The sequence below is a fragment of the Propithecus coquereli genome, unplaced genomic scaffold (genome assembly GCF_000956105.1).
Source record: "Propithecus coquereli isolate 6110/MARCELLA unplaced genomic scaffold, Pcoq_1.0 Scaffold119, whole genome shotgun sequence".
Lineage (NCBI taxonomy): Eukaryota > Metazoa > Chordata > Mammalia > Primates > Indriidae > Propithecus > Propithecus coquereli.
This window is the reverse complement of record NW_012135969.1, coordinates 4022878-4047142: the sequence shown is the minus strand read 5'-3', so window position 1 is coordinate 4047142 and position 24265 is coordinate 4022878. Positions and strand designations below refer to the sequence as shown.

Sequence of the window (24265 nt, the reverse complement as noted above, 5' to 3'; positions counted from 1 at the left end):
GCAGCTTGTCTTCAAAGACGAGCATTTGGGGGTCCTCCAGCACTGGGTTGAGGGGAAGATCTACAGATATGTGGTAGAAACCCAAAACAAAAATAAGACAGCTTTTGAGTATTGTTGAATGGAAAATGCAGACGGGTCTTCAAAAAAAAAAAAGAGAGACCCAAGAATAAGACTGACCCAAACCTTTTAAAAATAAATCGTGGTATTATCTTCTTTCGCCTTTCTATCTTGAAATTCAGGGTGGTTATGGGAGGAAGTAGTATGGGTAGGCTTAGCACATGGACCTGCTAATATGTATATTGCAATCTCATCAAACAGCTGTGTTTATATCAACCTCCTCCGCCCAAAGCTGGGTTTGAACATCCTTCACCAATCTCTTTTAAAGTAGTTTTATGGGTGGCATAATTTCTCTAAGGCTTTTGGCCCCAGGAGTCAGACTCTCCTCCTTCTTAGCCACCCCCTGCCCAAGCTGGTTCCCTCATTCACCAAGAATTCATGACCAACTGCCAAAGGCTTTGTGCAAATCCATCCTCCCCCACCCTGGGCATCTTCCAAAGCCTCACTACATTGCTCATGGACGTACTGGGTTGTTATCTGCTGACTAAATTGTTTTTGCCTTGTGATGTAAACTTAATAGAGAGGTGAGCTAACATCCTAACCATCCAGAAGAGTAACTTCTTTGATTATTAAGGATAAACAACAAATATCATCTGTTTTCTTCCTTACCATTCTCGCCCACCTTCAGTTACAGATATGGTGTTATGAAGAAGCTCTAGTGAGTTTATTCCAGTGATGATTCAAAAGTCCATCCCACAGCTGGGGGGAGAGAGGGGAGGGGGGTGTGAGAGGACAGTTAAGGAGGAATTTGTCAAGGCATGTTCCCTAAAACTGGAACACATATCTTTCCACTTGGCAAGTGGCTGTGTAATGCAAGGAACTATTTGCTGCAATCATATGAAAAGGAGAATACAAAAGATATGTGGGATATCATAGATATAAAAAGAATATATAGGATATCATTTATATAAAAAGGAAGATATGGTCAAAACATATTCCCTGGCTTCTAGGTCCCTACAACAGGGCTAGTTTGTCTCGTAAGGTCCATCAAAGGTATAAAACTCAGGACGTCCATTTATGGGAGAGATGAATGTTCCAAGATAGGGAGAGAGTTTTTGTTTTGTGTCTTAATAAACTGGGACCTGTATTCACCTCCTTGGCTTCACCTACACAGCAGAGAATTGGTGGGGGAGTCCTTTGAAAAATAAGTGGGCAGGGTTTCCGGTTCAATTTCCTTTCCCTTAGGTACACCATTATTCTGTTCCCCACTTCACAACACTCTGCCTGGATGTACGAAGGCCCCCTCAACGAGCTTCCACCCTCTTTCCCAACCCTCAGGAAACACCGCAGGCCAGAGAGGGGTGTCCGGTTATCTACACCGTCTGACTCCCACGTAGACTACATTCTTGAGCTGAGTTTTTCACCCCCCATGTGCTAACCCTGGGCCATATGTAGGGTGGACCCCTATCTTTTATTAAATCAGAGTGATTTCTGCACAAATGCACCCTTTCCACTATGCGCACTCCCGGGCTGCAGAAATGTTATGTCTTATTTACAGCACTAAGCTAAAATCTGAAAAGGAAGTCTGGATCCCATAGGGTTTTTCCCACTCTCCAGTTCGGTTTATTAATTTAGGCCCAACAGCCCCTAGCTCCACGTCCCTCCTTCGCGGCCTTCTTTCTTTCCCTGGCGCCGGATGCACCCGATGGCCGTTGAGCACCTGCCGAGTGGATCTGGAAGGCGACCCAGACCCAGGGCAAAGTGAGTGAGCTTGGGCGCAAAACCCGCCCGGCAACTAGTGACGTCATCTCGCCCCGCGCTCGGATAGGCCATACCAACTCCACGCCGGTCGGGGTGCTCTTAGAGTCCATTGTAACTCAGGTTGGAGCCTGAGGGGACCTCTCGTGGACATCTACAGAAATGCACCCCAGAGAAACATAAAAGAAAATCAACACACTTAAGTACTCGAAAGAAAGTCCCATAAACCCATCCAGGCTCCTCCCCGCTCCTTCCTCGAAGATCCGCCTCCATCCTGCACTTCGGCTGTTGATTTCTCTCCCCTTTGTTGAGTCGGCCATCGGTCCGCCGGGCCTGGCGTTACCCAGAAAGCCCAGCGCTCGGAAGGGGTTTGCAGCTGCTCCGTCATCGTGCGGCCTGACGCTAGCCCGCGCTCGTGTGCAGGCCCGGCTCAGTTCCTGGTCCCGGGTGCGAGGGTTCACGCGAGGCCCCGGCCTCGGCCCCTGGACTAGGCCGCGACCCCGGGCGCCATGAAGCAGGAGGGCTCGGCGCGGCGCCGCGGCGCGGACAAGACGAAGCCGCCGCCCGGCGGAGGGGAACAAGAGCCACCACCGCCCCCGGCCCCCCAGGATGTGGAGATGAAAGAGGAGGCGGCGGCGGGTGGCGGATCCACGGGGGAGGCAGACGGCAAGACGGCGGCGGCAGCGGCCGAGCACTCCCAGCGAGAGCTGGACACTGTCACCTTGGAGGGTAGGCTAGCCTGGGCCGGGGACGTGCCACGATCACGGGTGACAGCTTCTCCTTGGGACCCCAGCGCAGCCTGCTCCCCGCCTCTCCCCCCACCCAGTTCTTTGGGATCACCCCCAGATGCCTGCCCCCGCTACCCTGCCACTCCCAACTCCAGCACGGTAACTACTCCCCTCATATCCCCCCCGCTCCCCAATCTGGGGTTGTATCTAGATCTAGGTCTTAATGGGCCCGGGGACTCACTCTTCTAAGCCCTCCCCTCTGATCTCCATTTGCATCCCACCCCACTGATTCTAGCACCCCCAATATATATGATTGATCCCTTTAGAAACCAGTGTTTGTATTTATGTTTGTGAAGAGGGCCAGGATGACACAGAGTACTGGCCCCTAAGTTTTAAGAGTGTACAAAAGGCTTCTGTGGTCCTAACTGCCTTTAAGCAAACTCCCCTAAAAGAACCATTTCGACCCAGGATCTTGTTTCATAATTTATCTAATTGAAGTGCCCAAACTATCCCATTGCTCTTCTTCTTTTCCTTCAAGTTCCTACTCCTACTCTGTTTTTAGAGGGTTTAAACACACACTTAAAACTTTTTAGGTGTCACCTTTGAGTTCAATACTCATCTTTGGCCTAAACTTCTATATACCAGTCCCCCATTTCTTTACTCCTAGGTTCCTGTTTCCGATTTCCTATCGTCCTCTTGTTCCTCCAAGTTCATGTTTTTTTACTTTTCCCACTTACAGCATCCCGTCTATATTTGAAGCGGGTAAAGTGAGAGCTTCCCACTGTGGTCCTGGTATTGTTTTCCTGGTTCTGGATCAAGTGGAACCAGACAACTCATTGGGTTTTTTAGTTGTTTTTTGTTTTTTGAGGCAGAGTATTACTCTGTTGCCCTGAGTAGAGGGCAGTGTTGTCGTCCTAGCTCACTGCAATCTCAAACTCCTGGGCTCAAGCACCCTCCTGCCTCAGCTTCCTGAGTCGCCAGGACTACAGGTGCATGCCAAGATGCCCAGCTAATTTTTTCTATTTTTAGTAGAGATGGGGTCTCGCTCTTGCTCAGGCTGGACTTGAACTTCCTGAGCTAAAAGCAGTTCTCCCGCTTCAGCCTCCCAGAGTACTAGGATTACAGGTGTGAGCCACTGCGCCTGGCCTACTTACTGGGATTTCTTTTTACTTAACTGCATGAGAAACTAGCTCAAAAACATTGAGATAAGCAAAGTTATGCTCCTAGATGGTGCTTTTGATGATGTGATAGCGTTGACTACATCAGCTTGTACTCTAAAGTTGAGCAACAGGATCAGTATCTAATAGAGATCCTTTTACCTCTAGCGATAACCTTTTACCAATAGTGATAGCCAGTGGCAAAGGCGCCACTTAACATTACCTACAGGGTATGTTTATTACAAACACTTCATTTTCTTGTTATAAAGTAATTCATGTTCATTGTAGAAATTTTGGAAAGTATAAGAAGTCAGAAGTAGCAGGGAAAAAAATCATGGCTAATATTTGTTCCTATGAATATTTGAGCTGCTCTTGTGTAATTGATGCAGTTTGTATCAGAGTGTACCTAAATACAGATGATTTTGAATTTTGTGTGTTTCATTTAACATATCCATAGATATGATCAGCATTCAATTTATTTCAGAAACATTTATTAAATACTTAATATAGTAGTTAAGAGTACAGGCTCTGGAATTAGTTTCCTCATCTGTATGAATGAGAGTGATAGTACCTACTTTATTGGGTTGTTGTAAACATTAAAATGCTTAGAACTGTATATAGCACATGGTGAACACATAGTAAACCTTCCATAAATGTCAGCTGTTGATATTATTATATCATTAATGTGGCCCAGACACCCCGTACTAAGTGCTGAATATACAAATGTGCCTAAGAAAAAACCAATTGTTAGCATTCCCTTGTTGCTAGACATCTAAACTGTTTCTAGCGTCTTCCTGTTATAAGTAGCTTTGCAACTTTGTGCCCAAGTTTTTTATTATTATTTCTTTAGTATAGATTCCCAGAATCTATATGCCTGGATCAAAAAAGGTGAACATCCTCAAGGTTTTTGATCGATATTGTCCAGAAAAACTACACTGGTTTACATTATACCAACAGAAATGTACTTTCCACTCTATTCTGTGATTTTAAAAATATTACTAATTTTGTAGTTTAAAAATGTTTCCACTTGGAATTATTCAAGTACTACTAAAATACACTGTTTGTCTATTAGCTATTTTTCATTATTGTTATAAAAGATAAAAATACATCAACGCCCAGCTAATTTTTTCTATTTTTAGTAGAGACGGGGACTCACTGTTGCTCAGGCTGGTCTCAAACTCCTGAGCTCACGGGATCCTCCTGCCTCAGCCTCCCAGAGTGCTAGGATTACAGGCGTGAGCCACCACATCTGGCTTATTAGCTGTTTATCTTTCCTCTTCTATATATGTATGTTCATGTCTATTTTTATTTTCAAATTACGGCAACATAGTTTCTCTTAACCATTTATACAAGCTCTTTGTAGAATGAAAATGTGAATCTTTGATCACATTTGTTGCAAATATTTTTCTTTTGTTTATGCAGTTATCCAGAAGTCAAGTTCATCAGCCTTTTGTGTGTGCATGTGATTTCTCCCATTGTTTACATTTAGAAAATCTTTTCCTAGGCCGGGCGCGGTGGCTCACGCCTGTAATCCTAACACTCTGGGAGGCTGAGGCGGGCGGATTGTTTGAGCTCCAGAGTTCAAGACCAGCCTGAGCAAGAGCGAGACCCCGTCTCTACTAAAAAAAAAAAAATAGAAAGAAATTATCTGGACAACTAAAACTATATAGAAAAAATTAGCCGGTGGCGCATGCTTGTAGTCCCAGCTACTCGGGAGGCTGAGGCAGTAGGATCGCTTGAGCCCAGGAGTTTGAGGTTGCTGTGAGATAGGATGATGCCACAACACTCACTCTAGCCAAGGCAACAGAGTGAGACTCTGTCTCCAAAAAAAAAAGAAAGAAAAAAAATCTTTTCCTATTTTAAGATCTGATGAATCTCCACCTATTTCTTTTGTTTCTTATTTATTCTTTTCTTCCTCTGTCAGCCTCTACCCCATCCCCCACCCCAGCTATATTTTTCCTTGCCTCTTGATTTTGTATTTAAAAATGAATGTGTGGAATCTGTAAATATTGCTTAACCTCATTAGGGCAAAAGATGACTGGCCACAAGTTGCCCCTTTGTGAGAGGCTCCGCAGATCTTGCCTAAGGTGGTGGGGACTAGTGGGAAGTGACATCATTTTTCTCTCCTCTGGTCCTTTGCAGACATCAAGGAGCATGTGAAACAGCTGGAGAAGGCAGTTTCGGGCAAGGAGCCGAGATTTGTGCTGCGGGCCCTGCGGATGCTGCCTTCCACATCACGCCGCCTCAACCACTATGTTCTGTATAAAGCTGTGCATGGCTTCTTCACCTCAAACAATGCCACTCGAGACTTCTTGCTCCCCTTCCTGGAAGAGGTGAGTGGGTTGGGCCAACTTAAAGGGTGCAGGCTTGGTTTCAGACCCCCAGGAGAGAATTGTTCCTGAAGACCTGTCTTACTACCTTCTATAGCACGAGGAGTGAAGCCAAAGCAGCCCATTTTAATACTCATTTGCCCAGTGACAAATGAGTATTTGTCAGGTGTGGTGATTTAATCTCTCTACTTACACTGTGGGCTTTTTGATTGTGAGTTCCTTACAGCACCCTTTATGTCCCCACTAGATTCTGTAAAGGAGTCTGTTACACTCCTGTGACACTTTATTGTATTATCATATTGCCGGCTTTCTTGACTTCTTCGGGAAAGACTGTGTCTTTATGTTTGTATCCCCAGCACCTAGCAAAATATTGGCACATAGTAGACACTCAGTAAATATATGTTGAAATACACAGTGCATGCTTAATAAATTCTTGGTTGATTGACGTGACTGAGCTTTTCCATGGTAACTTCTTCCTCTCCTAGCCCATGGACACAGAAGCCGATTTGCAGTTCCGTCCCCGCACGGGAAAAGCTGCGTCGGCACCCCTCTTGCCGGAGGTGGAAGCCTATCTCCAGCTCCTCATGGTCATCTTTCTGATGAACAGCAAGCGCTACAAAGAGGTATCCAGGATGCAGTGTGAGCAATTAATGAGCCCCAAGCAGTGCAAGGGGTTTGCAGGGGAGATTGTCCCTGGTGAGGAAGTGGAAATAATCACTGGGTTCTTAAGAACTGTCCCCCAGACTCTTCCCCCATGGGGGTATGTGCTCGACCTCACACCGGGAAGGCCCCTCCACTCCCGCTCTGGGCACTGTGGAAATGGGCTGGCAGTGCTTATTCTGTGCCTGTCTGTGCTGTAATACTAGTGTAGATTTTCTGGGGGGAACTGGGGGATTTGAAGACAAAGACCTGGGTTCCAATCCCAGCCATATCCTAGGCAAATTAACTTCTCCCATATCCTCATATGTAAAATGAAGATAACAATGCCGACCTTACAAAATTGTTGTTAGCAGTACTTTTATTTTTGAGAGAGAGTCTTGCTCCATCACCCAGGCTAGACTGCAGTGGCATCAGCCTAGCTCACAGCAACTTAAAACTCCTGGGCTCAAGTGATCCTCCTGCCTCAGCCTCCAAAAGTGCTAGGATTACAGGCATGAGCCACCACACCCAGCCTTGTTGTTAGCATTACATTTAAAAAATGTTTTAGGGAGGCCAGGCGCGGTGGCTCATGCCTGTAATCCTAACACTCTGGGAGGCCAAGGCAGGCGGATTGTTTGAGCTCAGGAGTTCGAAACCAGCCTGAGCAAGAGCGAGACCCCGTCTCTACTAAAAATAGAAAGAAATGAATCGAACAACTAAAAATATATAGAAAAAATTAGCTGGGCATGGTGGCACATGCCTGTAGTCCCAGCTACTTGGGAGGCTGAGGCAGTAGGATCTCTCGAGCCCGGGAGTTCAAGGTTGCTGTGAGCGAGGCTAATGCCACGGCACTCACTCTAGCCAGGGCAAACAGGGCGAGACTCTGTCTCAAAAAATAAATAAATAAACAAATAAAATAAAAAATGTTTTAAAATACTTAGCACAATAATCTACACATAGTGAGCATCGATGATATTTTACTAAATAACAGCTATTATGATGGGACTGGACAGCTCTAGTTCGCATACCACAGCCACTCCCCCAGCTACTGCCAGCTTCTTTGTCAGTTGTAGCCACTGTTACAGGAGGACGCTCGGGAAATGAGAGGTCCCACTTCCAATTCCCTGGTTTGTTTTTTTCCTTTCCTCACCATTGTTTTGTTTGAGATATAATTCACCCCTTTGAAGTATGCTACAATTTAGTCGTTTTTAGCATATTCACGAGGTTTTATAACCATCACCACTAATTCCAGAACATTTTCATCACCCCAGGAAAGCACCACATGTCAATGTTAGTAGTCACTCCCCGTTCTTCCTTCACTGCAGCCCCTGGCCACTGCTAATCTGTCTTCTGTCTCTATAGAGGATTCTGGACATTTCATATAAACGGAATTATATAATTTGTGACCTTGTGTCCAGCTTTTTTTTTTTTTTTTTTTTTAAAGACAGGGTCTCACTCTGTTGCCCAAGCGAGAGTGCAGTGGCTCAATCATAGTTCACTGCAACCTCAAATTCCTGGGCTCAAGCGATCCTCCAGACCCAGCCTCCCAAAGTGTTGAGATTATGGGCATGAGCCATCGCACCTGGCCTGCCTCTTTCACTTAGCATAATGTTTTTAAGGTGTATCCATGTTGTAGCATGCATCAATACTTCATTTCTTTTCATGGCTGAATAATAACTTATCATATGGATGTACCACATTTTGTTTATCCATCAGCTGGTGAACACTTGGATGGTTTCTACTTCTTGGTTATTATAAATCACGCTGCTGTGAATGTTGCGTATAAGGTTTTTTTAGTTTTGTTTTTTCTTTTTTTAAAATTTTGTGTCATATACAAGCTTTCATGTGAATATATGTTTCCAGTTCTCTTGGAGATAGACCTAGGAGGGGAATTGCTGGCATATGATAACTCCATGTCTGAGCTTTTGAGGAACTGCCATTGATTGTCTTTTGGCTTCCTCCCCAGGCACAGAAAATCTCTGATGACCTGATGCAGAAGATCAGTACTCAAAACCGCCGGGCCCTGGACCTTGTGGCTGCAAAGTGTTACTATTATCACGCCCGGGTCTATGAGTTCCTGGACAAGCTGGATGTGGTGCGCAGGTATAGGGGGCCAAGGGGCTCACTTGCGGCCCCTGGGGTCAGAGACTTGATGAGTCACTACCACGGAGCAGTGAAGCTGCAGAGGGCAATGAGCTGGTAGATGTGAGGTGCCCAGCAGGAAATGGGGGTCATGGCTAACATGCCCCGAGCCGTGCAGGGGTGTTCCGGAGAGAGATCAATTCTAGATGAAAAATGGCTAACTCCTGGGCTATTAGGAACTATCCCCCCGGCTCTTCCCTTCACCCCACATCAGGGGAGGACTGAGTAGTGGGTTAGGGGTGGAAGGATGGGCTGGAAAACACGTTACTTTCTTGCTCAAAACCTGCAGTGGCTCTTCATTTCTCTCAAGGAAAAGCCAAAGTCCTCATGATGGCTTTTAAGGCCCGAAACGCTCTGCCCTGTTACGGCCTCCCTGGCTCCACCTCCTGCTTCCCCCCACTCGCTCCTCTCAGCCCCGCTGGCCTCCTGCTCTTCCTCAGGTGTGCCAGGCGCACTCTTCCTCACAGCCTTGGCTCTGGCTCTCCCTCTGCCGAGAGCACTGTCTCGCTGCCTCCTTCAGCCTTTGCTGGACTGTTACCTCCTTAGCAAGTCCTGCGGTGACCAAGCTGTTGAGAAGCGCAGCCCCGTCTCTCACACCTCCTGCGTTCCTCGTCGCACTTACCCTGACTCCTTCACGGCCCCTACCACCTCTGTCATGCCACATGGTATACTTCATCATGATCGTTGCCTATCTGCTCCACTGAGTTCCCTGAGCACAGGGTTTTGTCCTTTTTGTGCACCTAGAATAGTGCTGCTCACAGCGGGTAGTCAATAGTTGAATATTCAGTAAATAACCAGAAAAGCAATTTGTATCACTTTTTTGAGGCCTTGAGAGTGAATGAAGACGCAGAGGCAGTTCAAAGAGTTGTAATTTGAAGCCTGTGACATCCTTTTTTCTCTCCTCCTTGCAGCTTCTTGCACGCTCGGCTCCGGACAGCCACCCTGCGGCATGATGCAGACGGGCAGGCCACCCTGCTGAACCTCCTGCTGCGGAATTACCTACACTACAGCTTGTACGACCAGGCCGAGAAGCTGGTGTCCAAGTCCGTGTTCCCTGAGCAGGCCAACAACAATGAGTGGGCAAGGTACCTCTACTACACAGGTGAGGAGAGGGCCCAGCCCACAAATCAGGTGTCTCAGGCTCACTTGGTGCAGATTTTCAGGGGTGATGCATGAGAGGCCCGTTTGGCACTCTGGTTTGCTACGGGTGATGCCACTCTCTTGACCCACTCTCCTTTCCTCCACACCCAGGGCGCATCAAAGCCATCCAGCTGGAGTACTCAGAGGCCCGGAGAACAATGACCAATGCCCTTCGCAAGGCCCCTCAGCACACGGCTGTCGGCTTCAAACAGACGGTGAGCCACGGTTACCACCATCCCATCGCCTCTTACTATCTGGTACCACTTCAGTCTGTTTACCTGTACAAGGGGCCCAGGAAGGCATCCTTCATCCTCCTCATCCAAAAGGTTGCTTCAGGTGTCTGTCTGTGGGCATCATTTTCCAGACCACATGAAGCGGGCATTACCTGCATCTCTGACAGGTGTGTTCAGAGTGTTCTCCTTGGGAGACAGGTTCGGCATATTGCTGATTCCCAGCACTCCTGACAGATATTCCAGGTGTGGGCCTGGATGGTGTTGATAAACCCCAGGCTCTTACCTGGTCCCTCACATGCCCATTCAGGAGCAGTGTTGTCTGTGGCCAAGGAACCCAGAAAAATCTCCTTACAGCTGACTGGCTCGAGTGGAGATAAACCTTGGCCACCTAGGAACAGTCAGGCACCAAGTATTTTTTCGAGTGTTGACCTTGGTATTAGACACTATGAGAGACGGGAAAGAAGGATCAGAAATGGTATTTCTGGCCAGGCGCAGTGGCTCATACCTATAATCCTAGCACTTTGGGAGGCCAAGGTGGGAGGATCACTTGAGGTCTGGAGCTCAAGACCAGCCTGAGCAAGAGTGAGACCCTGTTTCTACAAAATAGAAAAATTAGCCAGATGGGGTGGCGCGCACCTCTAATCCCAGCTACTGAGGAGGCTGATACAGGAGGATCGCCTGAGCCCAAGAGTTTGAGGTTCCAGTGAGCTATGATGACACCACTGTACTCTAGCCTGGGCAACAGAGTGAGACCCTGTCTCAAAAAAAGAAAAAAATTGAAAAATTGAGGAAAAAAAAGATCTTAAAGAAAAAGTTAAATTTGTATTGGTTTTTGAAAGATGGGCAGAATTTACGCAGAAAGGAATGGCTTTTCAGACACACAGGGTGCATGAGCAAAATGTTAGGTTACTTACAATATAAGACGCAAATGTTTCTTTTAAAAATCACTGAAAATACAGATGATTAACAAATAGAATATGTCATTTACCGAGGAGAGGCTTTGTGGGGTAAAGCAGTGTTTTCAAACCAGATTTCACTACGGATGTCCAGGGTTTCAGTTTCCTGTGGTAGAGCCAGGTGGCAGGAGGGAACAGAAAGAGCTGGCGGGAGGTCGTTGGCCAGTGTATTATTGTTGAGGGAGCCCTGGAAGACAGAAGGTGGGAAAGAAGGCATGTTTGGGAGAAGGCCCTGCAACCAGCCCTCTCCAAAGCTGCTTCCCTATGCCCTCACCCTGGCCCCAGCTTACGAGTGACATGTGAGCCACCTGGGGCTTGGATTGAGCTGTGGATTCTGATTTGCACAGTCTGCGCTGGGTCCATAGGCCACACTGAGTAGGGAGGCTCTGACTCATCCGCTGTGGGCATCCAGCGTTCATTACTGCAGCTGCCTTCTCTCCACTGCAGACTTGACTGGCTCTCTCTACACATTCCTACCCTCCTGTTTTTACTTAAAGCCAACTTCTCAACCTGCATTTTTCATCCCAGTCTGTTCCGTCTCTTCCAAGGCCTTGGCCCATTGCCTGTTTGCTTAAGTCTCTGGGCAGAAAGTGTCCCCTCTGCCACTTCCTTCTCACCACCCCGGTCCTCAGCAGAACACTTGGAAAGCTCCTCTGTCCATAGTAAAACCCACATTCTCTCCTCAGTGATCTCATTTGCTTTCATAGCTTCAACTCTTGCCCCCGTGATGCTTCACCAAAGTACATTACTAACTGTATTCGTTTGCCAGGGCTGCTGGAACAAGGTGCCACAGGCTTGGTTGCTTAAACAACAGAAATTTATTTTGTCGCAGTTCTGGAAGCTAGAAGTCCAAGATCAAGGTGTTGACACCATTGATTTCTTTGGGGGACCTCTCACATTTGCTAGTAGATGGCTATCTTCTTCCAGTATTTTCACGATCTTCCCGCTGTGTATATCTGTGCTCCACTCTCCTCTTACATGGATATCAGTCATTTTGAATTGGGGCCCACCCATATGACCTTATTTTACCTTAATTACCTCTTTAAAGGCCTTATCTCCAATACAGTCACATTCTGAGGCACTGGGGATCAGGTCTACAGCACGGGAATTTGAGGGGGACACAGTTCAGCCCCTAATGCTAACTGCCCCTGTCACGAACATCAGACCTACAAATCCAGCTCACACCTCTCTACACAGTGTGTCCCAAACCCCTCCCAGACCCCTCGCCAGTCCTTCCTGCCCTCCTGGTCTAGAAGGGAGCCTCGGGATTGTCTCTGACTCCTCACCCCCACCCCTCCTTCCCCATCACCAGGTCTGTTGAATTGTCTCCATGTCTTTTGTATTCACTACTCTTTGATATTGCCAGTGCCCTTGTTCGAGCCACTAACATTTCTGGACACTTCTGACTGGTTGTCATCTTCCCCTCCACTGGCCCGTTGTACACACAATTGCTTAACTGAGCAGAAGTCTGGGTCTGTCTTTCCCTTGCCAAGGAAGCTTCCGTTGCTCCCATTGCCTGCCCGGTGGAGCATCGTAACAGTCCGACAAGGTAGACGGCCTAGGTGCTATTATTGTTGTTACGCCCTTTTTAGGGATGAGGAAACCAAGAACTCATTTGCTTGGTGTGTACTCATAGTGACATCGCACAGACCTCAAGCATCCTGTGGGCAAACTCCAAGCTGCTCAGCCTGACAGTGGCACATCTCCAGACTGTGGTCCCAGACCTCTCTCCTGGTAGCCCCCATAACACCCTCAGTCTGTTCCCTTGACGGAAACATCCTCCTTTTTTCTGCTTTGTCAGAATCCTGGGGCACTGATTACGTTACTGTTCCCATGGATTGCCCCGCACGTGATTACTCCAAGAGACAGGGCCACCTTGTGGGTACATGCAGCGGGGTGAAGAGTCTTTGCCCAGCTGTGGGCTTGATCACGCACATCCCGTTTTAACCCCTCCCCTCTCCCATGACACTTGCTGTGTTGTGACTTAGCTGTCTTGTCTTGTGTTCCTGTTCCTCCTGCTTGGCAGCGAACTCCTTAACCCACAGGGGCATGATTCAGAAATACCTCAGCACAGCGGCGGAGGAAAGGCCCAGTTTCCAGCCGGCCGTCCATGTCCACACACTGCTCGTTCCCTGAGCTTCTGCCAGGCCCCTTCCTGCGCTTCTGCTTCCACCCAGATAACTAGTTCTGCAGTGTTTCCCTCGCCTCCAGAAACAGTCCCCTTCCCTGATGTGCATCCTTGGCCGCCGCACATTCCGTTCCCTCGCCGTGGCTGAGCCACGGGACCTGTCCATCTGGCCTCGTTTTAGAGCATTGTCACTCAAGCAGTGTGTGCAGGTGAAATGCAGCTTAGGGCTCTGTGGCCAAAGGGTCAGATGTGCCCAGGATTCAGCTCTAAAGGCAGAGCTTTGATTCAATGCCCAGCACAGGTTTTCAGGGGGTTTCCTCTCTCTGGGCCTAAACACGGTGCTGCCTTTCCCATCTCCCAGTACGTCTCACTGAGGACGCCCCATTTCGTTTTCTTCTTCCACCGGTGGGGCTCCCTGCCCACTGTGTTCCTTGTCGCTGTCCAGGTGCACAAGCTTCTCATCGTGGTGGAGCTGTTGCTGGGGGAGATCCCCGACCGGCTGCAGTTCCGTCAGCCCTCCCTCAAGCGCTCGCTCATGCCCTACTTCCTTCTGACCCAAGGTAAGGCTGTCTCCCCCCACCAAGCCTGCCAGACGCCTTCCACTGGGGCCTCTGGTACCTGTGCCCATTTGTATTATCTAATCCACTCCTGTCCCCCTGCAGCTGTCAGGACAGGAAACCTAGCCAAGTTCAACCAGGTCCTGGATCAGTTTGGGGAGAAGTTTCAAGCAGATGGGACCTACACCCTGATTATCCGACTGCGACACAATGTCATTAAGACAGGTGTGGATCAGGGTCTGAGGGGCCGTTGGAGGACCAGGAGCCAGGCTGGGCTTCTCCAGGGCCCAGGGCCAGCCTTGCGGGTACAAGTGGGCGGGCAAAGGATCTGTGCCCACCCTGCCCACCACACTGCGCCTTCCTCTCCCAGGCGTACGCATGATCAGCCTCTCCTACTCCCGAATCTCCCTGGCTGACATCGCCCAGAAACTACAGCTGGATAGCCCTGAAGATGCAGAGTTCATCGTTGCCAAGGTGGGGCTGGTTCAGGAACCATAGTGGCCAGGTTGTCACCTTCCTGCCAGTTTCAGGCGGTGGCAGTGGGAGGAGATTGGCTACAGAGGGAAATGGGTAAAGCAGTAGTGTCGTCCTTTAGGGAGTGTCAGCCATTTGCAGTGAAGCCAGTAAGTAGCCAGAGAGAGAATGAGAGCACGCGTGAGCGTCTGAGAGTGTGAGGAGGACGGAGGAATAGGATGGCACGTGATGTTCTCGACTTAGAGGATGGTTTTCTGGTGACCCTGCCTGCCTTTGGGGCCTTGCAGGCCATCCGGGATGGCGTCATCGAGGCTAGCATCAACCACGAGAAGGGCTACGTCCAGTCCAAGGAGATGATCGACATCTATTCCACCCGGGAGCCCCAGCTGGCCTTCCACCAGCGCATCTCCTTCTGCCTGGACATCCACAACATGTCCGTCAAGGTGAGACGCCCCTGGCCGCAGCGTCCAGCCTGGCCGCGGCGTGCCCCGCCCCCACACCACGGCTGCCTCGGAGAAGGCCGGCTCGCGGCCCAGTTCCCAGCCATCTCTGCAAAGTCACGGGGCAGCAGGGCAGGGGCTACAGAGGGGAAAGGGCCTTGGCAAGGGTCCATAGCCAGTTGCTTGAGTGGGCACTCCTATTGCTTTTAAGGGATGTGGTCACCAGGGAGGACCAGACAGGGATTCAGAGTGCGAGATTCTAGATCTGTCTCCAAATTTGAGTCATTTAACTTCTCTGAGCCTCTATTTCTCCGTCTGTGAAGCTGGCGGTGAGGGGATTACCTGTCCGGCCTGCTTCGCAGGGTCAGTAAAAATTAAGTGAAATCGTTGTGTTGGGACACTCAACAAAGTCTAAAATGGGCTGATATCTGGCTCCACAAAAGGTTATTAAGCCCTTGTCCTCTGTTGGGCACTGAGTTGGATGCTGTTACTCTTTGGCTGCCATATTGTTTTCCGGTCTCTTTGTCCCAGGAAACCAGGGATATTGCTTCCTTGCTTAAAATCCGGCAAAGCCGTACTCAGCATGACACGCAAGGCCATTTGGTCCTTTATGTCTGATCTCGCCTCCCCTCCCCTACTGCCCCCCGAACTCCTTCAACCAGCCCCACTGACCCCAGGCCAGGCCTCACGTGTGGCATCCTCCGCCTGGACAGCCTCTCCCCGTTCCCGCAGGCACTGCATTCCTCCTCTTCCTCCCTGCCCAGTGGAGAGGGTTGCTCATTATTCCTCCAAATTCTAATTCTCTTCTTAGCATGTACCACAGGGTATTATAACAGGGCATTTCTGTGCCGAGCTGCCCACTAGTCTAGACTGGAGAGTGGCCCGTCTTGTTGCCTGTCGGTGTCTGGTACGCGGGGGAGCACGGCGGGTGCTCTGCTTCCTGCCCTCCTTCACCTCCTCTCTCTGTGGTGCTCCAGGCCATGCGGTTCCCTCCCAAATCCTACAACAAGGACTTGGAGTCTGCAGAGGTAAGCTTGCTTCCTGGGCAAGGCTGAAAGGCCAGACTTCCACGCAGAGAGGGCGGAGGGGAGTGTTTGGAAGGGCTGGGAGCTGCTCCGAAGCTTCGGCCTCACAGCACCTCTCTCCGCAGGAGCGGCGTGAGCGAGAGCAGCAAGACTTAGAGTTTGCCAAAGAGATGGCGGAAGATGACGACGACAGCTTCCCTTGAGCTAGGGGGCTGGGGAGGGGTGGGGTGAGTGGGGACTGGTTCCTTCTCTTTCCCCCTTGGGGTCCCCTGCCCAAGGAACCGGCCCCCTTTTCCCACACACAGCTCACAGACTGCAGGGGGTGAGCGGTGCTAGGAGCCGGCCACCCCCACCTCACCCGGGGCCCCTCCCCAGCCAGTGACTTAGCACACAGCAGGCAGGAGGGCGGGCAGGTGGCCTCCCCAGGGCAGGGTCCTGGCTGGTGGTGTGGGCGGCAGGAGGGGATAGTAGCCTTGTGCTGCTCTCTAGGGAGGAGGGCACTGGAATTGGGACATGTTGGGTTGTATGTTTTTCGAAGCTTCAAATACAGTTTTTAAACAATAAAAAGTTCTCCAAAGGTCTTTGGGCATCAGTTACTATACTTGGCGCTCATGGCAGCAATATTGACAGGGCCACATTTTTGTCTTGGTCTTGGAGTTCTCGCCCAGGTGTTACCTGAGGGTCTGTGTGGGTCACAGAGCGGGAGAAAGCCCAGGGCAAAGTGAAGGGACCACGAGCCGGGGCAGAAGCGCCTGGCTTTGCTGTTCTCTCTGTCTGGCTCTCGGATACTGGCAGGTCGCTAACCTCTCGGGCTCCTTTTCCACATCTGTCAAATAAAGGATTAGGCTCTTAAAACTAAGAATCTAGACTTCTAGAGGCTCAAAGAAAAAGGCTGACCATCAGGGAGGTGCAGAGAAGAGCAAGGCAGGTTGACAACAGGGGTGGCCCGGTTGGTGCTGTGCTGTGGGGGATGGGCTCCTCGCTGAGCAGAGCTGGTGGGGTCAGGCAGAAGGGGGCTCCCCTGTGGCCCCCACCCATCAACTCCACTGTGCACAGTGGGAAACACGCCTGCCCTGGTCTAAAAGCCTCCCTCCCTGCCACGCACAACAGTGCTCCCCACATTGGGTCACTGAATTATTCACGTGTTCTCTGCTAGCACCTGGACGTTGCTGTACATATCCTCTTTGTTCCTGCCAGACTCTCTCATCTGAAGAATACCTGCCGGTTTCTGCCTCTGCCTTAGCTGCCTCCCCTCCCCACCTGAACTGGACACATCCTCCAGGCTTCCTGGCGCACAGTGACTGATTTAGGCCCTGGTTTTAGGGCCACTCACCTGATGTTCAAACGCTTCTCTTAGGAGGTGGTTGCTGGGAAAGCCGTGCCTTCCCACCAGTCATAAACTCTTCCCGTGTCCTCCCTGGCCTTGCCTGGTGTCTGGCACACTGTGGGTTCCATAAAGTTTTGTTAGGAAAGGTCACTGTGCAGTCACCAGCTGCAGATTGTCATCTCCCAGTCCAGGCACACCTTGTTTCATTGTGCTTCACAGATATTGCGGTGTTTTACAAATTGATGGTTTGTCGCAACCCCATGTCAAGGAAGTCTGTTGGCCCCATTTTTCCAACAGCATGTGCTCACTTAGTGTCTCCGTGTCACATTTTGGTACTTCTTGCAGTATTCCTTTTCTTGTTGTTTTGGTTTTGGTTTATTGTTGTTGAGATAGGGTCTCACTCTTTTGCCCAGGCTAGAGTGCAGTGGTGTCATCATAGCTCACAGCAACCTCAAACTCCCAGGCTCAAGTGATCCTCCTGCCTCAGCCTCCCAAGTAACTGGGACTACAGGCACGTACTACCACGCTCAGCTAATTTTTCTATTTTTTGTAGAGACAGGGTCTCACTATTGCTCAGGCTCGTCTCACACTCCTGGCCTCAAGCGATCCTCCTGCCTCAGCCTCCCAAAGTGCTAGGATTACAGGTATGAGCTACCACACCAGCCTGTCTCACAATATTTCAAATATTTTCATTATTACATGTTTTGGTGATCTGTGATCAGTGATCTTTAATGTTACTGTTGTTTTCAGGGCCATGAACCACGCCCATGTGTGACAGCAAACTTAGTAAATTTGTGTATGTTCTGACTACTCCACCAGCCATCTGTTCCGGTGCCGAGTATCCCTGTTCCCTGAGACACAGTATTGAAATTAGGCCAATCGATACCTCTACAGTGGCCTCTTAAGTGTTCCGGTGAAAGGAAGAGTTACATATCTCTCACTTTAAATCAAAAGCTAGAAATAATTAAGCTTAGTGAGGAGGACATGTCAAAAGCCAAGATAAATTCATTTTTGAAAGGGGAAATGGGAAAAGAAAAAAATATATATGGGCCAAAAGATAGGCCTCTTGTGCCAAACTCTTAGCCAAGTAATAAATGCAAAGGAAAAGTTCTTGAAGGAAATTAAAAGTGCTACTCCAGGGAACACATGAATGATAAGGCCGGGTGCGGTGGCTCACGCCTGTAATCCTAGCACTCTGGGAGGCTGAGGCAGGAGGATTGCTTGAGCTCAGGAGTTCGAGACCAGCCTCACCAAGAGTGAGACCCTGTCTCTACTAAAAACAGTAAAAATAGATGTGGTGGCCCATGCCTGTAGTCTCAGCTACTCAGGAGGCTGAGGCAGGAGGATCATTTGAATCCGGGAGTTTGAGGTCGCTGTAAAGCTAGGCTGATGCGCCACGGCACTCTAGCCCAGGCAACAGAGTGAGACTGTTACTAAAAAAAAAAATTTTTTTTGAAAAATAGAATGATTAAAAAAAAAAATGATAAAGCGAAACAGCCTTACTGCTAATATGGAGAAAGTTTCAGGGGTCTGGATAGAAGATCCAACCAGCCACGACATTCCCTTAAGCCAAAGCCTAATCCAGAGCAAGGCTCTAACTCTCTTCAATTCTGTGAAGGCTGAGAGAGGTAAGGACACTGCAGAAGAAAAGTTTGAAGCTAGCAGAGGTTGGTTCATGAGATTTAAAGAAGAGACTTGTCTCCATAACATAAAAGTACAAGGTGAAGCAGCAAGTGCTGATGGAGAAGCTGCAAGTTGTCCGGTTCTAGCAAGGTAATTGATGAAGGTGGCTGCACCAAACTAGAGATTTTCAGTGTAACCGAAACAGCGTGCGTGCCTGGCTCCAAAGCTTCAAAGGACTGTCTTGTTAGGGGCTAATGCAGCTGGTAATGTAAATTGAAGCCAATGCTCATTTACCATCCCAAAAATCCTAGGGCCCTTAGGAATTATGCTAAATCTACTCTCCCTGTGCTCTGTAAATGGAACTACAAGGCCTGGATGACAGCACATCTGTTTATAGCACAGTTTACTAAGTATTTGAAGCCCTCTGTTGAGATCTACTGCACAGAAAAAAAGATTCCTTTCAAAACATTACTGCTCATTGATAATGCACCCGGTCACCTAAGAGCTCTGATGGAGATGCACAAGGAGATTAATGTTGTTTTCATGGCCGCTAACACAACATCCATTCTGTAGCCCATGGATCAAGGAGGAATTTTGACTTTTCAAGCATTTTTATTTAAGAAATCCATTTCCGAAGGCTATTGCTGCCATAGATGGTGATTCCTCTGATAGATCTGGGCAAAGTAAATCGAAAATTTTTTGGAAAGGATTCACTTTTCTAGGTACCTTTAGGAATATTCACGGCCAGGTGTGGTAGCTTGCACCTGTAATCGAAGCACTTTGAGAGGCCGAGGTGGAGGATCGCTTGAGGCCAGGAGTTTGAGACCAGCCTGAACAAGAGTAAGACCCCATCTCTACTAAAAAATAGAAAATTAGCCAGGCAACTAAAAATAGAAAAAAGTAGCTAGGCATTGTGGCATGCGCCTGTAGTCCCAGCTACTCGGGAGGCTGAGGCAGGAGGATCGCTTGAGCCCAGGAATCTGGGGTTGCTGTGAGCTAGGCTGACGCCATGGCACTCTAGCCCAAGGCGACAAACTGTGACTCTGTCTCAAAAAAAAAAAGAAATACCTGGGAGAGCCTTCAGGAAGTTGGAAAGATGGATAACACCGGTCTCTGGAGCTGGGCCCTCTCCAGATCGTCCTGCTGTCTGAGCTTCCAGTCCAGCTCAGCCCTGTGTGTCACGTCTGCTGCAACGAGCCCTTGCTCTCTATTTGGTCTTTGCTCTTCCCTGGGTGGGGCTGATGACTGGACTGAGCCACTATTCGAGATTTCAGCCATCTGGACAGCGAGCTAGTGTATGGGAACAATGGGCTTGGGACGCTGACAAAACCACAAATCCTGCCTGGCTCTGCCACTGACAAGCTCTGTGATCTCGGACAAGTCCCTTCACCTCTCTGAGGCCTTCCCTCGTCTGTAACACACTCATTGGTTAACAGGAAGAAATGACAAAGGTGTAACAAAAGGTGCCTGACGTGTAAGAGGTACCCAGTAACTGCCAGCCACTATGTTTAAGAACGTGAATCTCCCGCCCTCCGTGGTTCCGTTAAAGCCACCCTCTGCTCCTGAGCAGCTGCGCACAGAGCTGGGCCCCAACAGTGCACGGTGGTGGATTTGCCCAGCTGAGGTGGAGTGGGGACTGTGCTTGGGCCAATGTCTCCACAGGACAAGGGGAACAGATGGCAGGATGTGTACAGAGCAGCAGGTGACGTCCCTGCCAGCTGTGGCCACGAGGGGGCACCACAGCCCCAGAGATGGTCCCGCTGCCCAGTCAGGTCTCTGTTTCTTGGCTCGCTGGGGGATACGTTAGGACAGAAGGTGATAGCCTTGGGCGCGGCCAGTCAGACTGTCCCGGGCCTGTGGAAAGCTCTCAGGGCTGAGGCCTGGTTGTACTCTGACTCTGTCAACCATGACCTTGGGCAAGGCACTTCCCTCTCTGGCCCAGGTCACAGGGCTGGAACCTACTCCAAAGGTCCCTTCCGGCACCAACTGCATGGTTCTAGGATGCGAAGATGAGGTCAGTTCCCCCTTCCTCACCCCCAGCCGGAGTCTGCTTCCGGGCTCCACACACTCTGGCTGGCAGCCTCTTCCCTGGGCAGTGAATGGCCAGAGAAGCCACGTGTTCCAGTCCCCTAATTCCAAAGCCCTGGGGATCTGCTGTTGGGGTAGCGCTGGAGGAGGTGGAAGGGCAAGGTCAGGTGAGCCGAGAGCCTCCAAAGTCTTGCTTCATTCAGGACAGACATCCGGCTTCCTCTGGCCTCTCCCGGGACTCCAGGGGCTTAAAGGAATGAGTCATGGGGGGGTATAGGGGAGTTTCCAGCTAATCAGCTTGGGCAGGATAGCCTGGAACCTGAGATGGTGTCTATCCAAGTGTGGGGTGGGGACAGGAGACAAGACCCCAGCGTCTGTGTCTCAGGCCAGGGGTCCCCAGGAGGTGACCCAGGAAGGCAGCCTCCAGGGAGCTTGGAGGTTAGGAATGGGGGCAACTAGTTTCTTCCCTTCTCTCTTAGAATTTGGGGGCTTGGGATGCAGGTGGCTTGAGACTCCCAAAGGAGGGGGCAGAGGAGGCTGCCCCAGGACGGCTGCCGGAGAAGGGAGGCCCATGTGGAGGCCGCCTCTCCCCCACCAGCCTGACCAGCCTCCAGCCTCCCAGCTGCTCTCAGAGGCTCAGCCTTTGCTGCTTTTCTGTTCAAACACCCTGGGGCAATTTGAGCTTGGGCGGGGCAGGAGGGGAGGAAGGGAATTTGAGGGGGACAAGACGTCAAAGAAGGATCAGAGATTCCACAATTTCACAAAACTTTCGCAAACAGCTTTTTGTTCCAACCCCCCTGCATTGTCCTGGACACTAAATTTGCATAAATCCTGGGAAGTTATTACTAAGCCTTAGTCGAAGCCCCAGGTAATTTCCTCCCAGACCTCCATGGGCTTATGTATAAAGGCCCTCTGGAGCTGGGCCCGACAGAGTTCGGCGCCTGCAGCCCAGACCCACCCAGAACCATGGCTGGCCCCATGAAGCTGATGGGTGAGTGTCTTGGCCCAGGACCAGAGCGCTGGCTGCCCCGGGCGTGGGAGGGAGGCCGGAGTGGCAGAGGGGCTGGGGATACTCACTGTAGGAACGGGGAGTAGGGACACCCAGTGTCCCCAGGTGGGAGTGGGTGGGCGGCATGCCTCCTGAGCCCTGTCCGTCCCCAGCCCTGCAGCTGCTGCTCTGGCACAGCGCACTCTGGCCAGTGCAAGAAGCCAGCCCCCTGGACCCTGCCAGCTCCCTGCCCCAGAGCTTCCTGCTCAAGTGCTTAGAGCAAGTGAGAAAGATCCAGAGTGACAGCGCAGCCCTGCAGGAGAAGCTGGTGAGTGGGAGAGCTGGAGGACACTGAGCAGGAGAGGAGGGGGAAGATGCCCTCAGGAAGGGACGTGGGAGAGGGAGACACACGGGGGACATGGGAGAAAATTAGGAGAGGTGGCAACATGGAAGGCTGGGAAGGAACTTGGGGAACAGAACCTCCAGGGAGGATATCGAGGGCCATGGGCCAAGGGTGGCGAGTGGGTCCGCGCATCGTGGCAGGACGGGCACAGGCAGGGAAGGCCAGGAAGCCGGGGAGGCCCCGGGGAGGAGGAGCGACAGCCTGGCCAGGCGGTTCTCACGCAGCACGCTTCCATCCCCAGTGTGCCACCTACAAGCTGTGCCACCCTGAGGAGCTGGTGCTGCTGGGGCACTTTCTGGGCATCCCCCGGACTCCCCTGAGTGGCTGCCCCAGCCAGACCCTGCAGCTGGTGAGTATCAGGAGGGGAGGAGGGTGACGGGGCAGGAAGGACAGGAGTGTCCCCAGCAGCACCTAACTCTCCTGCTGTTTCCCCAGGCGGGCTGCTTGAGCCAGCTGCACAGCGGCCTCTTCCTCTACCACGGCCTCCTACAGGCCCTGGCGGGGATCTCCCCGGAGTTGGCCCCCACTGTGGACATGCTGCAATTGGACGTCGCCGACTTTGCCACCACCATCTGGCAGCAGGTGAGCCTCATTGGGGGAGGCAGGCAGCAGGGCCAGAAGCTGGTCCCCAAGGTCACGCTGGCACGGCCGGCACAGCAGGCTGGGGATCCCCAAAGTCTTTAGGGTTGGGGCCACGAGCATTCTTGGGGGCCTGTATGTGGCCCATCCCAGGCCCCTCCTTCTGCTGGCCTTCCTCTGGTCCCCTAGCTAGAGCAGGAGACAGAGCACGGGACCTTGACAGACCTGGGTTCAAGTCCTGGCTCCCCCGTTATCCGAGTGACCTTCCACAGTCGGATGTGTCAGCATTTCCTCATGTGACGCGACCAATGCCCGTTCAGCCGGCCTGACCACTGTTCTCATCTTTGCCCACAGATGGAAGACCTGGGGGTGGCCCCTGCCCTGCAGCCCACCCAGGGCACCATGCCCACCTTCACCTCTGCCTTCCAGCGCCGAGCGGGAGGTGTCCTGGTCATCTCCCATCTGCAGAGCTTCCTGAAGCTGGCGTACCGCGTGCTGCGCTACCTCGCCCAGCCCTGAGCAGAGCCCTTTCCCTCCGATGTATTTATCTCTATTTAATATTTATGCCTATTTAAGCCTGTATTTAAAGGCGGGGAAGAGAAGAACGAAGCCCCAGACTTCTGGGTCCTTCCCTCTGTCTCCAACTTTCATTCTCCTGCCTGTGGCAGCGAGAAAAAGCTCCGTCCTCCTGTCCCCTGGACTAGGAGGTAGATAGGTAAATACCAAGTATTTGTTCCTGTGACTGCTCCTGCCCTGGCTCTGCGGGGCCCTGGGAAGAGCCACAGTGAGCCCTCCCCCAAGGGTACCCACCTTGGGGCCCTCGGGAGCGTCAGAAGGTCTCCCACATGGGAGACAAGACATCCCTGTTTAATATTTAAACAACAGTGTTCCCCAACTGGGTCCTCCTACCCTCACTCTGGCCTCGGCCATCTGTGCCAGGCCCTGCATCCCTTGGACTCGCAAGGGCAACAGAGCTGTAGGGGGGCTGACCCTGGGGTCCCACGAATTTGCTGGGGAATCTAGTTTTTTCTTAAGATTTTGGGGGCATGTTTTGACTCCCAGCACGAGGCACTCAGGCATCAGCGACGTTTCTCCCATTTTTCTGGGTGGTTTTTCTCGGTGCCCTTAGGACGCCTGCCCTGCCCCCACCAGGGTCAGGACCCTGACTCTTTTTAGGGCTGGGCAGGTGGCTGGGACTGGGGATGTGGGAGGGAACATGTCAGGTATGTGCGAGAGGAAGCACGACCGTGTACCTTCCACCTCTGCCCCCACTGTCTCACTGTAACCAAGCTTCACAATAATAAAGTGTTTGTCCAGCAAATGTCCTTCCTCCTTCTTGAGTCCAGCTGGTGCCTGGCCAGGGGCTGGGGGGTGGGGGCTGAATGGTGGGAGAGGCCAGAGGGAGGGGGAGGAGGTGTGGGGAGGAGTAAGGGGGGTTCTGGAGCTCAAGCGACATTCCTCTACTGTGTTTATCTGAGCACCTACTATGTGCAGGTGCTGGCGGAAGTGCTAGGGACATAGTGAACAAGGCAGACATAGTCCCCACCCGCATG

At 50.9% G+C, this 24265-nt stretch overlaps 2 protein-coding genes across 2 annotated transcripts; both read left to right on the top strand.

Annotated features, from left to right (window-relative positions):
* Nucleotides 1-1987: 1987 nt before the first annotated feature.
* PSMD3 (proteasome (prosome, macropain) 26S subunit, non-ATPase, 3) lies at nt 1988-16342 on the top strand. Its single transcript, XM_012661497.1, has 12 exons — nt 1988-2544; nt 5843-6033; nt 6516-6653; nt 8636-8772; nt 9723-9913; nt 10063-10166; nt 13714-13828; nt 13931-14050; nt 14196-14299; nt 14587-14742; nt 15717-15767; nt 15890-16342. The coding sequence occupies exons 1-12, from the start codon at nt 2325-2327 to the stop codon at nt 15965-15967; spliced, it is 1605 nt and encodes a 534-aa protein (XP_012516951.1). The 5' UTR covers nt 1988-2324; the 3' UTR covers nt 15968-16342.
* A 5261-nt stretch (nt 16343-21603) lies between these two features.
* On the top strand, nt 21604-24002 carry CSF3 (colony stimulating factor 3 (granulocyte)). Its single transcript, XM_012661488.1, has 5 exons — nt 21604-21733; nt 21904-22058; nt 22375-22482; nt 22569-22715; nt 23067-24002. Exons 1-5 carry the CDS (start codon nt 21640-21642, stop codon nt 23229-23231), a joined length of 669 nt encoding a protein of 222 aa, XP_012516942.1. The 5' UTR covers nt 21604-21639; the 3' UTR covers nt 23232-24002.
* The last annotated feature ends 263 nt before the right edge of the window (nt 24003-24265 follow it).